This window comes from Cervus elaphus, chromosome 32, assembly GCF_910594005.1.
Source record: "Cervus elaphus chromosome 32, mCerEla1.1, whole genome shotgun sequence".
Taxonomy (NCBI): Eukaryota; Metazoa; Chordata; class Mammalia; order Artiodactyla; family Cervidae; genus Cervus; species Cervus elaphus.
The window spans coordinates 27,751,397-27,767,066 of NC_057846.1; the positions used below are offsets into that span (position 1 = coordinate 27,751,397).

Sequence of the window (15,670 nt, forward strand, 5' to 3'; positions counted from 1 at the left end):
GTGAAGAACTATTACATGAAAAAAATAGAGTATGTGCCCTCTAAATACAACTAGGAAAAATAACTAGAAAGAAATTCAGAATATAAACTGGCTGAATTAGTGTGGTGGGATTTTTTTTTTTTCTGCCTACTCTTCATTTTCAAAATATTATTCAATATGGTTATATTATTCTTATATTGGGAGAAAATCTTATGAATTGAAAACTTATATTCTCTCAATAGTGATTGGAAGATATTTACATTATTTTCTTCTATTTTCTCTTCTCCTACATTTAAAATCTCATTTCCAAAGGTTTTTCACTGTTAACAGTATCTTACGGGCAACTGAAGTCCAGGACCATCATTTTATAAGTGAGGGTTCTCTGGCTGCTGATCAGTTAAAAGCCTGGCCCAAGATCTTGCATTTTATTAGTGGAATAGGATTATTAACCAGCAAACAAGGACTCCTTATTTTATGACAATGGTCTCCAAACTCTTTTGATCATGTAACCCTATCAATAAAAGAATAATTGGAGGCTGTACTGCTAATATATGCATATTTAATCATACATATTTTTTATTAGCTAATATATTATGTACCTTATATACGAAATTTTTTTAAAAGGAGAAACATTAAAAAGTAAAATATGAATAGAGCTTTTGCTATTTTTTTTCCTCTATGCTCCAACTGATGTCCTGAGCACCCTTCTCCCCGAATATGGTGTCTACTCCTTTTGCTAGAGTGTGGTGTAGGGACAGGAGCACAGCTGTGAAGGTCAAAAAGACTTTGTTTTGAATGTTAGCTCTGCCACATGCTAGCAGGAGATAATGAGGAACCCGCAAAGGAGACCAAGAAGGAGCTGCCACTATGTGTAAAAATATAATTATTTCGATGAGAAAGGAGGTAAGAAAATTCTGGAAAGAAAATAATGGCATGGTTGACAGGAAATAGCAAGAAGTCCAAAATCTGGACAAGAGTCATCGTTGCCAACCCAGGGAGTCCAGCCTTTTCCCTGTGGGGTGGGCAGAGCCCCTGAGCAGCCAGAAGCAGCGGAGTAAAAGGGTCAAGCCTCAGCTTCAGAGTGAAGGATGGATTTCTGCAGGATCCTCGGAATCCCGGAGTGTGGGCAAGACTGGCAGGGGTGACGCCACAGGGAAGACTGCGATGTGTCAGACGAGAGGGATGACGGAGCTTCCGAATTAGGGCAATGATGGAAAGTAAAAGGAAAGGGGCTGGAGCTGAAACAGAAAAATGAGCAAGTGACACATCTCCAGAATGTGCGTGCTGGGGGAGGGGCGAGGTGCCAAGCTTCGGGCTCGAATGACGGCGTGGTTGGCAGTGGCATGAACACACGCAGGAAACAGCTGAGTCACGGTTTGGGGAAGGAGAGGGTGGGGACTTCAGTCCGATGTGCTGTCTGCGGTGTCGGTGCAATGATCAAGGACTTAAGTTAGGCAGGGAGATACAGAAGTCTGAAATTCATGGGAGAGGTCAGGCTAGAAACAGATGTGGAAATTGTCAACTCAGAGGTTATAAGCAAACACCAGAGTGGATGAGATGATCTATGATAAAAGTCAGAATTCTCCTTCAAACCTACAATTCAGGCCACGATGAAGGCAAGAAAGATGATTGGAAGGGAAAAAATATGGTAGGAGGGGGGAAAAGAGGTAGGGGGAAAAAGTGAGAAAAGAAGGGAAAAGACTACCTCTTGGCACTCTAGACCAAGCCTGCTATGAATGCTATGCAGATATCTGTGGTTTTGTTTTTAATATCCTTTCTCAGTTCACATAGCGTATTTACTGGCCTTTCTAACCACAGCTGCATTTCAAACAGATTACTTCAGGAAATAATTCACAGTGATGCTTAGACCTCTTTCTTTCTTTCTTTTTTTTTTTTTCAGGTTAGCCTACTAAAACCACACTATTATTATTGGAGCAAGGTTTATTTCTATTCAACATCCATGTACTAGGCTAAGTGTCAAGGATACAAAAATGAGTAAAATATAGCCCTTTGCCTCAAGGACACTTAATCAGGATTAAGAACCCAGAAATAAAAAGTTAGCCAGAATAATCTTTTCAAAATGCATATTTGAACAAATAATTTTATTTAAAACCTTCTGAGCTGAGACTGTTAGTTGTTCCTCAGTATCTACTCTGTCCTTGTAACATGGTTAATGCGAAGTGAAAGTTGCTCAGTCATGTCTGATTCTTTGCAACGCCATGGACTATACAGTCCATGAAATTCTCCAGGCCAGAATACCGGAGTGGGTAGCCTTTCCTTTCTCCAGGGGATCTTCCCAACCCAGGGATCGAACCCAGGTCTCCTGCATTGCAGGCAGATTCTTTACGAGCTGAGCCACAAGTGAATATTGGAGTGGGTAGCCTATCCCTTCTCCAGCGGATCTTTCTGACCCAGGAATCGACTGGAGTCTCCTGCATTGCAGGTGGATTCTTTACCAACTGAGCTATCAAGGACGCCCCATGGTTAACATGGCCACTGAGAATAAAGACCAAATTCCAGTCTTCTGTGCAACCAAAGGTGGCCATATAACTAGCTGAATCCTAAATATAAGCGGAAATGGCATCAGCAACTTTTAGAAAGTGTCCTTAAGAAAAAGACATATACTTCCACTCCTCTTTTCTACTTTCTTTGGTCTGCTGCCTGGAATGTAGACATGATGGCTGGAACTGAAGCAGCTATTTCAGGTCAAGAAGTAAAGCTGGGAATAGAGGCTATATATGTCAGAGTAACAGGATAGGAGCCTGGGTGCCCAGCAGCTGTACAGTAGCTACAGGCTTTGAAAGTGGGAAAGATTAGGTAAGTTGTTATTTTATTGTTGTTGTTTCTGGTAGCTGACAGCCAACTAATGAGCCACTAATATGATAATTATAATAGAAACATGTCTACCTTCAGCTCTATCTTTGTATCTATCCACCTATCTACCATCTATCCATCCTTGTGTCTGACTCCAAAGTAGAAGTGGAACATATAACATATTTAATATTGTAAATATAATACTCACACAGTGGAAAAATAATGTTTACCAAGTAAAAATTCAACTACTTAACATATTAATATAAAAAAAAACCACTAGGCTCAATAGATTTGCAATATTAAAAAAAAGACATAAAACTCATTCTTCAGACAGCAATATTTCAGATTTCCATCTTTAGGAGATAACTATTCTAATATTTTAACTTACTTCTTTTGACGGATTCATTGGTAACGTAAAGATAGTTTTCCAATACGACCAGACAAACATTGCAAAAAGTAGATGATAAGCAATCAGGCACACAACTAAAATGAGAGAAACAAAATTATCACTGTAGCATGCAAATACACTCTAAAATCATGGTATTCACAAACTAAAATAACCAAATCATTTAATTATTTAGTTACTATCCCATGATTAGAACCCTCCCATCTGTAGACAGGCCCATCTACTGGCAAAACGGCTACAGGGACTCTCTTAAATTATAAAAATAAGGAAGTTACGCCTGCAACTTTAAGCTATAAACACAGTGTTAAACAAATGTTAAAACATCCTGGCTTTAATAACTTTGCTTTACTAACACGGAATAGCAAAAGCAAAATAAGTTGTTTGCTTATTTTGCTCAGCCTGAGTCAAATATGGTGGCCCTGTTTCAGCAACTATAGTTTTAACCAGAGATCATCTGAACAAAGAGACAATTCCTCCAAGAGGAGTTTAAGCTTCTTATTGATCACATGCGATGATTAAGAAAAGCGTTCTGAATATTCTTCTTAGATAATGCACACAAACACACTTCGTGTTGTGTTTTGGTCTTGAAATCCTATGCAAATCTAAAATATTAATTTGGTACCCAGTATATTGGACAATACTTCAACATATAACTTAATTGTGTAGAAAAAAATATGTGAATTTAAAATATAGCATGTTTGGTATTTTTAAACCTTAACAGCAATTTCAGCTTTTGAAAAGAAGATGATCTTTCTGTTACAGAATCATTAAAACATCCAATTATCTAATAAGGCACCTAAAATCAGTGTGAGGTGATCAAGGAATAGAGCCAATGATCTTTTTCATGAATTACGTAGGTGACTCAGGTACGGGGTCATACTCTGTGTGGAAACAGGAGATTGTTGATATTCCATTATCTGGAAGCCACAAAAGTCTTTGGCACAATGACTGCCATTCAGGCTAGAGGTCTCTGCCAAGCGTCTCGGAGAATTCAGCCTGAGATGTCTTTTTACCCCGTCTTGACTCCAACATTCTCAAAGTATCATTTATTAACTCCAATCAAATCTAAATGAATGCTATTCATTTTCTCAAACTATCTTTAAAATTTCAGATAGAAAGCAATGATATATCTTACCTTGTTCTCCAATGTTTTCCATGGATACTACGGAAATAGAGAAAAGAGAGGCAATATGTTATATGAAGCTTATAGCAAACACAGGGCCTGAAAGAGACATAAGATCTTGAGTAGGTTAATAATTTAGCTCTTTCCAAGCCAACGTTCTTTAAATATTTGTTAGACTGTTTATAGGAGAGGTGAGTATTGTGGGAGACGTGGGGAGGGGAGGCTGGGCCTTCAGCCAGGCCCTGCTGAGCATCCCAGCCTTGGATTGAAAGAAACCCTGTCAAGTGTGGCCCTGGTGAGTCTTCCTCCTTTATTGACTTGGTTTCTCAGGTTTCCTTTCAACTACAGAGTTCAGATAAAGGTTCGCTAGCTCATCACACTCCCAGAGACCCTGATTGCTCTTTGTAAGTTGGCAACCACTGAGTTAGCTCTCCAGAGTGGAGGAAAAAAAAAAACATCATGTCCACTACACAGACTCCTCTTGCTGGATTTCTGAAAGTACAAATTCTTATGCCCGATGGCTAACTGCTTCCTACCGTACAATGAGGGGCCCAAGAAACTGCCGTCTCGGAGGGGCTGCTGTGAACGCTGCAAGGTGGCAGGTAGATGAGGACTGGGACCACAGGGCTCAAACCAGCTGGGACGAGAGACCTGACTCAGTAACCCTAGCCGTTTTCTTTCTTTTTTCGTTTTTGTTTTTGTCATTTGAACTTTTTATTTTATATTGGAGTATAGCAAACTAACAACGTTGTGATAGTTTCGGGTGGACAATGAAGGGACCCGCACATATACAAGTACCCATCCTCTCCCAACTGGAGAAGGAGATGGCAACCTACTCCAGTATTCCTGCCTGGGAAATGCCATAGACAGAGGACAGAGGAGCCTGGCAGGCTACAGTCCCTGAGGTGCAAGAGCTGGACATGACTTAGTGACTAAACCATCAATCACTATCATTCTGCCCCAAACTCCCCTCCCATCCAGGCTACCATACAACATTGAGCAGAGTTCCTGTGCTCTGTTCCCTGTAGGGAACAGTAGGTCCTTGTTGTTTATCCATTGAGAAAATCGCAGTGTGTAAATGTCCATTCCAGACTCCCTAACCATCCCTTCTTCTCATCCTTCCCTCTTGGCAACCATAAGTTCTCTAAGTCTTCTGTAGTGTCTGCTTGCTTTGTTTCCCACGTGGTCTCCCTCCATTTGTACTAAAGTCTTCGGGATGTTCTGCCTTATCTCAATAGTAGCAAGTCAAGATTTGACTTTGTTTCCTAATGCATTTTTGTTCCTTTTCAGCTATTAAAAGGTAGACAGGATTTTCAGCCTTTGTCCCGGAGTATAATTTCATCTGCATTAGGAACACTGGAATCAGAGGGTAATGCTGTGAGAGGTTTTTAAGATTACCTAATCAGATCAACCTCCTTCCCAGGAGGGCTACAGTTCAGTCATTTCTAGAGCCAGTGGGAACCACAGTTTTGGAGAGCAGCCCACTCTCTTACTGGACTGATTTAAGAACGACTGTAAGATCAGGGTGTGCCAAAATGAGCTTCCTGTGGATCCTACCTACGATATATCCAGGCTTCCAATCTGTAGGTATAAACAGAAAATCTAAAAGGCAGATCTTCATATGTTCTTTTTTAGCCCCCAAAATAGATGATTTCCAGATTTCTCACCAATCTTGCTGTGGCTCCTTTAAATATTTCCTGGTCTTTCAATTTCTGCTAACATTCCTGACCCCCAAGATAGGACAGGCAGAATGAGATGATCTTTGACTTACAAATGGCCTGTAACACAAGTGTGCTTGCCCATCAGAGGCGAGAGGGAGTCAGAGGGCACTTTCTCACAGAACCCCTAAAGTGGCTGATGTAGGGCAGAGGAAGGACAGAGCTGTCTTTTCTGTCTGACCCCACCACTCCTGTCAGGCGTTTCTCTCTGGGCCCTGACTTCCCCTTCTTAAAAATGCTCTAAAATTGACTACAGTTCTTCCTCAGATCAAAATTTCTACCCCTGCAGCTAATCAAAGGAAATGCAAAAGCAATTTGAATCCATTTGTGCATTTATGTATGAATGACCCTTAATGACAATTCCAGAGGTTCTGGTGCTTTAAAGAAAATGTATTTGCTAACCCATGACTCTAGTTGTCAGAACTGAAACAGTAAAATAAAATGACATTAAAAAAAGAAGAAAGAAAAAGTATGATCAGTATGAGGTAATAAGTTTTTTGTCCCGGACTGTTAATATATTGGCTGGATATGCATTCAAAGATATCTTCTGAAAAGCTATTTCTGTCCTTCCCAGCTTGCTTGTCTTTAATGTACTTCAAAATTCAGATTTTTTTTTCCATTAAATAAGTTACTCGTGGATGCATATTTATGGTAAATAATTCCAGTAACATTTATAGAGTAAAATGTGGAAGTCCAAAAAGGTCATATCAATTATATTCCCACAAAAATTCTGAGCCTATCAAATTTCCTATGAATGTAAAATGTCTTTAATTTTTGTCAACATTTTGACCAAAATAAAAATCACTGTTTCAGTATTCATTTCCCTGATCACTAGTGAACTTTAAAAAATAGTTTTTACTAAAAAAATTAAATGATTGGTTTTTCCTATCTCTTCTCTTTTACTTTTTGAGAACCTTTAATACACTCTGTGAAGTAATTCCATATTTGTTACATATGTTCTAAATAAAGTTGTGTATAGCTACTTTCAAATGACTTAATAAATACTAGTAAAAATAAACAATCTGTCTGCAGTGCAGGAGACCTGGGTTCAATCCCTAGTTTGGGAAGATCCCCTGGAGAAGGAAATGGTGACCACTCCAGTATTCTTGCCTGCAGAATCCCATGGACAAAGGAGCCTGATGGGCTACAATCCATGGGGTCACAAAGAGTCAGACATGACTGAATGACTAGCACTTTCTTCAAACAGCAGTGCCAAAACTTTGAAACTGACCTACCTCACTAACAGATATATGGACCACACTTGGTTGTGCTTTATTATATTGAGGAAATTGATGTTCTTGCAACCATGTTTACCTCATTACAAGGTCAATGGTTTATCTTGTAATTTTTTTCTTTTCGGCTGCACCAAGCGGCATGACCAGGGATCAAACTCAAGCCCACCCCCCAACCCATTCCCCCCTCCCGCTACCCTCCTCCCCCTGGCACTGGGAGCCTGGAGTCTTACCCACTGGACCACCAGGAAAGTCCCCGTCTTGTAATTTTCAACTTAGGGGAGGAACTGTCAGTTTCAATATCCCTTTCTTATGACAAAACCACATAGAATAGAATGTTATTTTCTATTTTGTTCATAAATAACCATTTAAGGTTATTTACTCACGTTTCCAATACAGATATATTAATATATAAAGACAATATATGGAAAATAGCAGCTCAGTTTTGGGAAAAAATAGGTATTAAGTTAAATGTACTTTAATTATTTATATCAACATGAGAATTAAATAGCAATACTGATCATATTTATGACAGATCTTCCAAAAATAATATTGGATTTTAATGTGAATTTTGAGTTTTATCTAGTATTACTTAATTATTTCACAGAATTTCAGTTTGGTCTGTTTAAAAATTAGACTGGTACTTATTCTCCAACTGCACATGCATAGAAATTTTGAATCTTTTATAAACATCTTTACTATAATTTCTAATAACCAGTTTTTGAGGTAAATGAACATAGCTATTTATATTTTTATTAAAAGAAAATGGAGGCAAATGAGCTTTACTACAAGTCACAATGAGCAGCACATTAGTTATTTCTATCTGAGAATTTTTTTTTTCAATTTTAAAGTTTTCTGCATGTGACAAAAATATTATGACTTTGGGCTCTGCTGGCTCTTATTAAAATTAGTTCCTCTTTGAAGCAAAACAACTAGCACAGAGCATCTGTCTCATAAATGTTTGCTGAATAAAAACATTGACAAACAGAAGTAAACATATGAATCTGAATTACGTAAAGGTGGAATCCCAATGCAGACCTATGAGAAACAATTCTTTCTTCTGTGGACTTGAAAATATCAAGAACAGAGTTACTTCTTTTACCTGTCATCTTAGCACACCATAGAAACTCAACTGGTACTCTGCAAAACCAAAAGCAATCTATCTGTAATGCCTGCTAGCTTACACCCCTAGAAGTGAAGACAATACCTCATCACACAAAGGAGGGACAGAAGACCAAGTTGTTCCTGATCCCCTAAAAAAGGAAAATCTTGAAGAAGACATTGGTTTCAGCTGGGCTTCGAGCAACTTTAAAAGAAGACAGAAAGGTTTTATACATTTATAACATTTTTGCCTCTTAATTTTGATTCTTCCTTAGTATCTTAGTTTTTAATAGGTTAGTGTGTCAAAATGAAAAAGAACCTTACTAAGCATAACAGAACTAAAGAGCAAAGACTCCGGATAAAGACAGGCAAAGCCCCACTCCATCTCTGCCACCTGCTAGTTTACACAGTGATCCTATCTAATAGATATTCCATCACGAAGTGAGTGTAGTGGTAACAAATGAAGTATTACTAGAGCTGCTGTGGAATTAAAAGAGGTAATAAGTGTAAAGTACTTAACACAGCCTGGCACACAGTAAGCCCTCCAAATATACCAGCAATTATAAAACAAGATAGTTAATTTTGTGAATACTAACTGTAAAAGATATCATATAGGAAAAAGGACCACAAATGAAGAAAAACTTGAGACAAGTTATATTTGTACAAACCTCTGAAAGACATCTATGCAAAATTCTGACTGCAAATAGACTTTACCAAGTGAAAAAAAAAAGGTGAAAAATAACCTAGATTTCATATCTTGCCTTTAATATAGATGTGTCATTCCAGAAACTTGGTAGTAGAAACAAAGATGGTGGGACTCATCCTTACAGAGGGTGATGAGGAGACACAAAAATCCTATTGCTCATATGGCAGTCAGTCCACATGAGACCTTCACTTTAAAGGGACAAGACCTATTTTGGATGTGACACCATCTGTTCAACATAATGAATAAAAACAATGACTTAAAAAAAATGCCTACATCTTATAATCACTCCAGAGAATTAGATGTGGTTTACAGTTGGCAATACGAGCACCACTGTTCTTACACTAAAATACTTCCCCTGCCCACATCTGGGGGCCACCTAAATACACAGGATAGTCACACTGTGGGACATGATTTTAATTTTCATTTCAGAGGTGTATCTGCCCAATTTTATCTTGGATTAGCCTAATTTCTTTCTGGTTTCTTAGCCTACAGTGATAATACTTTACTTTGGAGATTTCTAATTTTCCAGTCTACCTGCAGGACTTAAAACTCCTCCCTGATTAACTGCAGTACAACGAGGAAACAAGAACTCTGCCTTGTTGAAAGAGCCTGAAAAATTAAAGTAGCTTCTTGGCACTGGTGGTATATTGGAAGAGAGAGAGAGTAGGAATGATAAATTATTACCAGTGTTAGCAAGAATGTTCCTTTTGGCAAGAGTGAAATAAAGGCCTTTAAGAATTACATCTTGGAACCTGGAACCATCAAGAAACTGCAAGGCTGGTAGACTGGGCATCCAGTTGTGCTTTCTGGCTATGCTTTCTAAAGCTTAACCCACTTCCTCCCTCATTAATCGTTCCTCTAAGAAACAAAGTGGGATGTTAGAGAAAAGGCTGACTGGTCAGCTATCAGTTTAGAACTGATGTGTGATACTTTTGTTATAGTACTGATCCTTAAGAAATTCTTGTCTAAAAATCAAACAGGTAAAACCAAGGATGAAGAGTCAGACTGTCAGCCAAAGTAGTAACCCCTAACATACAAAAAAGTGACAAACTGCTTCTTGTTCCAAACCTGGATTAAGTAAACACCCTTAAAAAACCACACCAAAAAAAAAAAAAAAAGATATACCTCACTTATGTCTTCTGCATGAATTATCAAGTTACATTTAATCCAAGGGTCAGCAAACTACAGTTCTCAATCCAAATACAGCCAGTCACCTGTTTTTGTAACAGAGTTTTTTGGAACACAGACACACTCCTTCATTGACACAGATATCTCTCTGCTGCAGTGGAGAGCTGGGTAGTTGTGACAGGCAGAATACAGCCTGCAGAGCCCAGAATATTTACCATCAGGCCCTCTGTAGAGAAAGATTTTCAACCCCTGTATGTTAGTTCTCCAGAGATACAGAACCACAACACTAAGAGACTAGATATCAATTACAAGAAAAAAAACTGTAAAAAACACAAACACGTGGAGATTAAACAATACGTTTCTAAATAACAGGTTACTGAAAAAATCAAAGGGGAAATAAAAAAATTCCTAAAAACAAATGACAATGAAAACACAACAACTCAAAACCTATGGGATGCAGCAAAAGCACCTCTAAGAGGGAAGTGAAAGTGAAAGTTGCTCAGTCATGTCCGACTCTTTGCGACCCCATGGACTATACAGTCCATGGAATTCTCCAGGCCAGAACACTGGAGTGAGTGGTCTTTCCCTTCTCCAGGGGATCTTCCCAACCCCGGGATGAACCTAGGTCTCCCGCATTGTGGGCAGATTCCTTACCAGCTGAGCCACAAGGGAGGCCCTCTAAGAGGGAAGTTTATAGCAACTCAAGAAACAAGAAAAACATCGAATAGACAACCTAACTTTACACCTAAAACAACTGGAAAAAGAAGAAGAAGAACAACAAAAAAGCCAAAAATTAGAAGAAGGAAAGAAATCATAAAAAACAGAGCAGAACTAAATTAAAAAGAAATAAAGAAACAATAGTAAAGATTAATAAAACTAAAAGCTGGTTCTTTGGGAAGATAAACAAAATTGACAAACTTTAAGCCAGACTCACCAGGAAAAAAAAAGAGAGAAGAATCAAAACCAACAAATTTAGAAATGAAAAAGGAGAGGTTACGACAATGCAGAAATACAAAGCATTATAAGAGACTATTATGAGCAAATATATGACAATAAAATGGATAACCTGGAAGAAATGGACAGATTTTTAGAAAAGCTCAATCTTCCAAGACTAAACCAGGAAGAAATAGAAATTATGAACAACCCAATTGCAAGCACTGAAATCGAAACTGTGATTAAAAAATCTCCCCCAAAACAAAAGCCCAGGACCAGATGGCTTCACAGGTGAATTCTATCCAACACTTAGAAAAGAGCTAATACCTAGCCTTCTGAAACTCTTTCAAAAAATTGCAGAGGAAGGAACACTTCCAAACTCATTCTATGAGGCCACCATCACCCTCACACCAAAACCAGACAAAGACAACACACAAAAAGAAAACTACAAGCCAATATCACTGATGAACATAGATGCAAAAATCTTCAACAAAATTCTAGCAAACAGAATTCAACAACACATTAAAAAGTTCATACACCATGATCAAGTTGGGTTTATTCCAGGGATGCAAGGATTCTTCAATATATGCAAATTAATCAATGTGACACACCATATTAACAAATTGGAAGATAAAAACCATATGATAATCTCAATAGATGCAAAAAAACCCTTTGACAAAATTCAGCACCCATTTATGATTGAAACTCTTCAAAAAATGGGCACAGAGGGAACCTACCTCAACATAGTAAAGGCCATATATGATAAACCAACAGCAAACATTATTCTCAATAGTACCCCTAAGATCAGGAACAAGACAAAGGTGTCAACTCTCACCACTATCATTCAACATAGTTTTGCAAGTCCTAGCTATGGCAATCAGAGAAGAACAAGAAACAAAAGAAATCCAGATCTGAAAAGAAGAAGTAAAGCTCTCACTGTTTGCAGGTGACATGATACTATACATAGAAAACCCTGAAGATACTAGCAGAAAATTACTAGAGCTAATCAGTGAATCTAGCAAAGTCACAGGATACAAAATCAATACACAGAAATACCTTGCATTCCTATATACTAACAATGAAAAATCAGAAAGCAAAATTAAGAAATCCATCCCATTCACCACTGCAACAAAAAGAACTCAATATCTAGTAATAAACTTACCTAAGGAGATGAAAGAACGGTACATAGAAAATTATAAGACACTGATGAAAGAAATCAAAGATGACATAAACAGATGGAGAGATATTCCATGTTCCTGGGTAGGAAGAATTAATATTGTGAAAATGACTATACTATAAAATGCAACCTACAGATTCAATGAGATCCCTATCAAATTACCAATAGCATTTTTCACAGAAGTAGAACAAAAAGTTTCACACTTCATGTGACAATACAAAAGAACCCAAATAGCCAAAGCAGTCTTGAGAAGGAAGAATAGAGTTGGAGGAATAAACCTTCCTGACTTCAGATTATACTACAAAGCCACAGTCATCAAGACAGTATGGTACTGGCACAAAAACAGAAATACAGACCAATGGAACAAATAGAGAACCCAAAAATAAACCCATGCACCTATGGGTACCTTATTTTTGACAAAGTAGGCAATATACAATGGGGCAAAGTTAGCCTCTTCAATAAGTGGTGCTGGGAAAACTGGACAGTTACATTTAAAATAATGAAATTAGAACACTTCCAAATACCATACACAAAGATAAACTCAAAATGGATTAAAAACCTAAATGTATGCGCAGAAACTATAAAACTCTTAGAGAAAGACACAGGCAGAAGACTCGATGACATAAATCAAAGCAAGATGCTCTATGAGCCACCTCCTAGAGTAATGTAAATAAAAACAAAAGCAAACAAGCCAACAAAGGTCTGTCTAGTCAAGGCTATGGTATTTCCAGTGGTCACGTATGGATGTGAGAGTTGGACTGTGAAGAAAGCTGAGCGCCGAAGAATTGATGCTTTTGAACTGTGGTGTTGGAGAAGACTCTTGAGAGTCCCTTGGACTGCAAGGAGATCCAACCAGTCCTTCCTAAAGGAAATCAGTTCTGAATATTCATTGGAAGGACTGATGCTGAAGCTGAAACTCCAATACTTTAGTCATCTGATGCAAAGAACCGACTCAACTGAAAAGGCCCCAGTGCTGGGAAAGATTGAAGGCAGGAGGAGAAGGGGATGACAGAGGATAAGATGGTTGGATGGCATCACCGACTCAATGGACATGAGTTTGAGAAAGCTTCAGGAGTTGGTGATTGACAGGGAAGCCTGGCATGCTGCAGTGCATGGGGTCACAAAGAGTTGGACACAACTGAGCGACTGAACTGAACTGAATTGAACAAGTGGGACCTAATTAAACTTAAATGCTTTTGCACAGCAAAGGAAACTAGAAACAAGGTGAAAAGACAACCCTCAGAAGAGGAGAAAATAATAGCAAATGAACAACTGACAAAATATTACTTTCCAAAGTATACAAACAGCTCATACAACTCAATACCAGAAAAACAAACAATACACTCAAAAAGTGGGGAAAAGACCTAAATAGACATTTCTCCAAAGAAGACATACAGATGGCTAACAAACACATGAAAAGATGCTCAACATAGCTCATTATTAGAGAAATGCAAATCAAAACTGCAATGAGATATCACCTCACACTGGCCAGAATGGCCCTCATCAAAGTCTACAAACAATAAATGCTGGAAAGAGTGTGGAGAAAAGGGAACCCTCTTGCACTGTTGGTGGGAATGTAAACTGATACAGCCACTATGGAAGATGGTATGGAGATTCTTTAAAAAAACTAGGAATAAAACTACCATATGACCCAGAACTACCACTCCTAGGCATATACACTGAAGAACCAAAATTGAAAAAGATACATGTTCATTTCAGCACTATTTACAATAGCTAGAACATGGAAGTAACCTAGATGTCTATCAACAGTTGAATGGATAAAGAAGTTGTGGTACATATACACAATGAAATATTACTCAGCCATAAAAAGGAATGCATTTGAGTCAGTTTTAATGAGGTGGATGAACCTAGAGCCTATTACACAGAGTGAAGTAAGTCAGAAAGAGAAAGATAAATATTGTATACTAATGCATATATATGGAATCCAGAAAGGTGGTACCAATGAATTTATTTGCAAGGCAGCAATGGAGAAACAGAGAGCAGACTTATGGACACAGGGAGAGGGTGAGATGTATGGAGAGAGTAACATGGCAACTTATATTAACATATGTAAAGTAGACAGCCAACGGGAATTTCCAGTATGTCTCAGGGAACTCAAACAGGGGCTCTGTATCAACCGAGAGGGGTGGGATGGGGAGGGAGATGACATGTACATCTATGGCTGATTTATGTTGATGTTTGACAGAAAACAATAAAATTCTGTAAAGCAATTATGCTTCAATTAAAAAATAAATAAATTTTTTTAAAAAGAGAGAAAAAGAACCAATAGGGTGTGTGTGTGTGTGTGCGCGTGTGCACATGTATGCAGAGAGAGAGGGAGGGAAGGAGAGAGGAGTGAAAGGGAGAAAGAGAAAGAGAGATGGAAAGGGGGTAGAGAATGAATGAATATTAATTTAAATATTGCCTTACATGGTTATGGGGCTGGCAAGTCCAAAATCTACAGAGCAGGCTGGCAAGCAGGAGAGCCAGGGAAGACTACCTTTGCAATCTTGGATCTGAAAGTAGTCCGGAGGCAGAGGTGCCTCTTCTTCAAGGAATCTCAGTCTTTGCTCTTAATGCCCGCAGCTGATGAGGCCCACCTACATTCTAACAGGTAACCAGCTTTACCCAAAGTCTATTGACTTAAATGTTAATCACATCTAAAAATGGCTTCACATAGCCAGGACAGAGGGGAGTTTGGGGGAGAATGTATACATGTATATGCTTGGCTGAGGCTCTTTGCTGTCTACCTGAAGCTACTACACCATTGTTAATCAGCTATACTTCAATATAAAATAAAAAATAAATAAATAAATAAAACAGCAACAGTTAGACTGGTCTTCAACCAAACAACTGGCCACCATAGCCTAGCCAAGTTGACACATAAAATTAATCATCACACCTTGAATCTATAATCTAATTTTATTTTGGAAATATTCTATTAAGAAGGCATGTGTTGATCTTTTGTATCAGTTCTGAAGCCAAGTTTATTATTTATTATAAATAAATTGGAATTATAGCTAGCAAATGAAATGTATATATCTGCTAGACAGAAAACAACAATAAAATCCTTTGTCATACTCTAAAAACTTGACTGCAAATAATCCTATCCAAATTAACTTTATACATACACCCACATGATTGCTAGGGATTGCTAGGGATGCTCTCCAATCTTATTCTCTAAGTGGCTCTAAAAATATTAGAGTCGATTCAGTCTAGATTGATTTAAATTCAATCTTGATTAAAAGTGAAGGTTCATCTCAAAGATCCATCCAATCCTATATTTTACCAACTGGTTTTTAAAAATTTTTGCTTTGGCGATGACACAATTGATAGTTTGCTGTCAAAAATGT

General features: G+C 38.0%; 1 protein-coding gene across 1 annotated transcript in view; it reads right to left on the reverse strand.

Annotated features, from left to right (window-relative positions):
• Positions 1–15,670, reverse strand: part of ZDHHC2 (zinc finger DHHC-type palmitoyltransferase 2) — a 66,009-nt gene that overhangs the window by 30,270 nt on the left and 20,069 nt on the right. Inside the window, exons 2-3 of the mRNA XM_043893747.1 lie at positions 4,335–4,361; positions 3,182–3,276 (exon numbers count right to left, since the gene is read on the reverse strand). Of these exons, the coding sequence (XP_043749682.1) occupies positions 3,182–3,276; positions 4,335–4,361 (122 nt within the window). The remainder of the gene's footprint in view (positions 1–3,181; positions 3,277–4,334; positions 4,362–15,670) is intronic.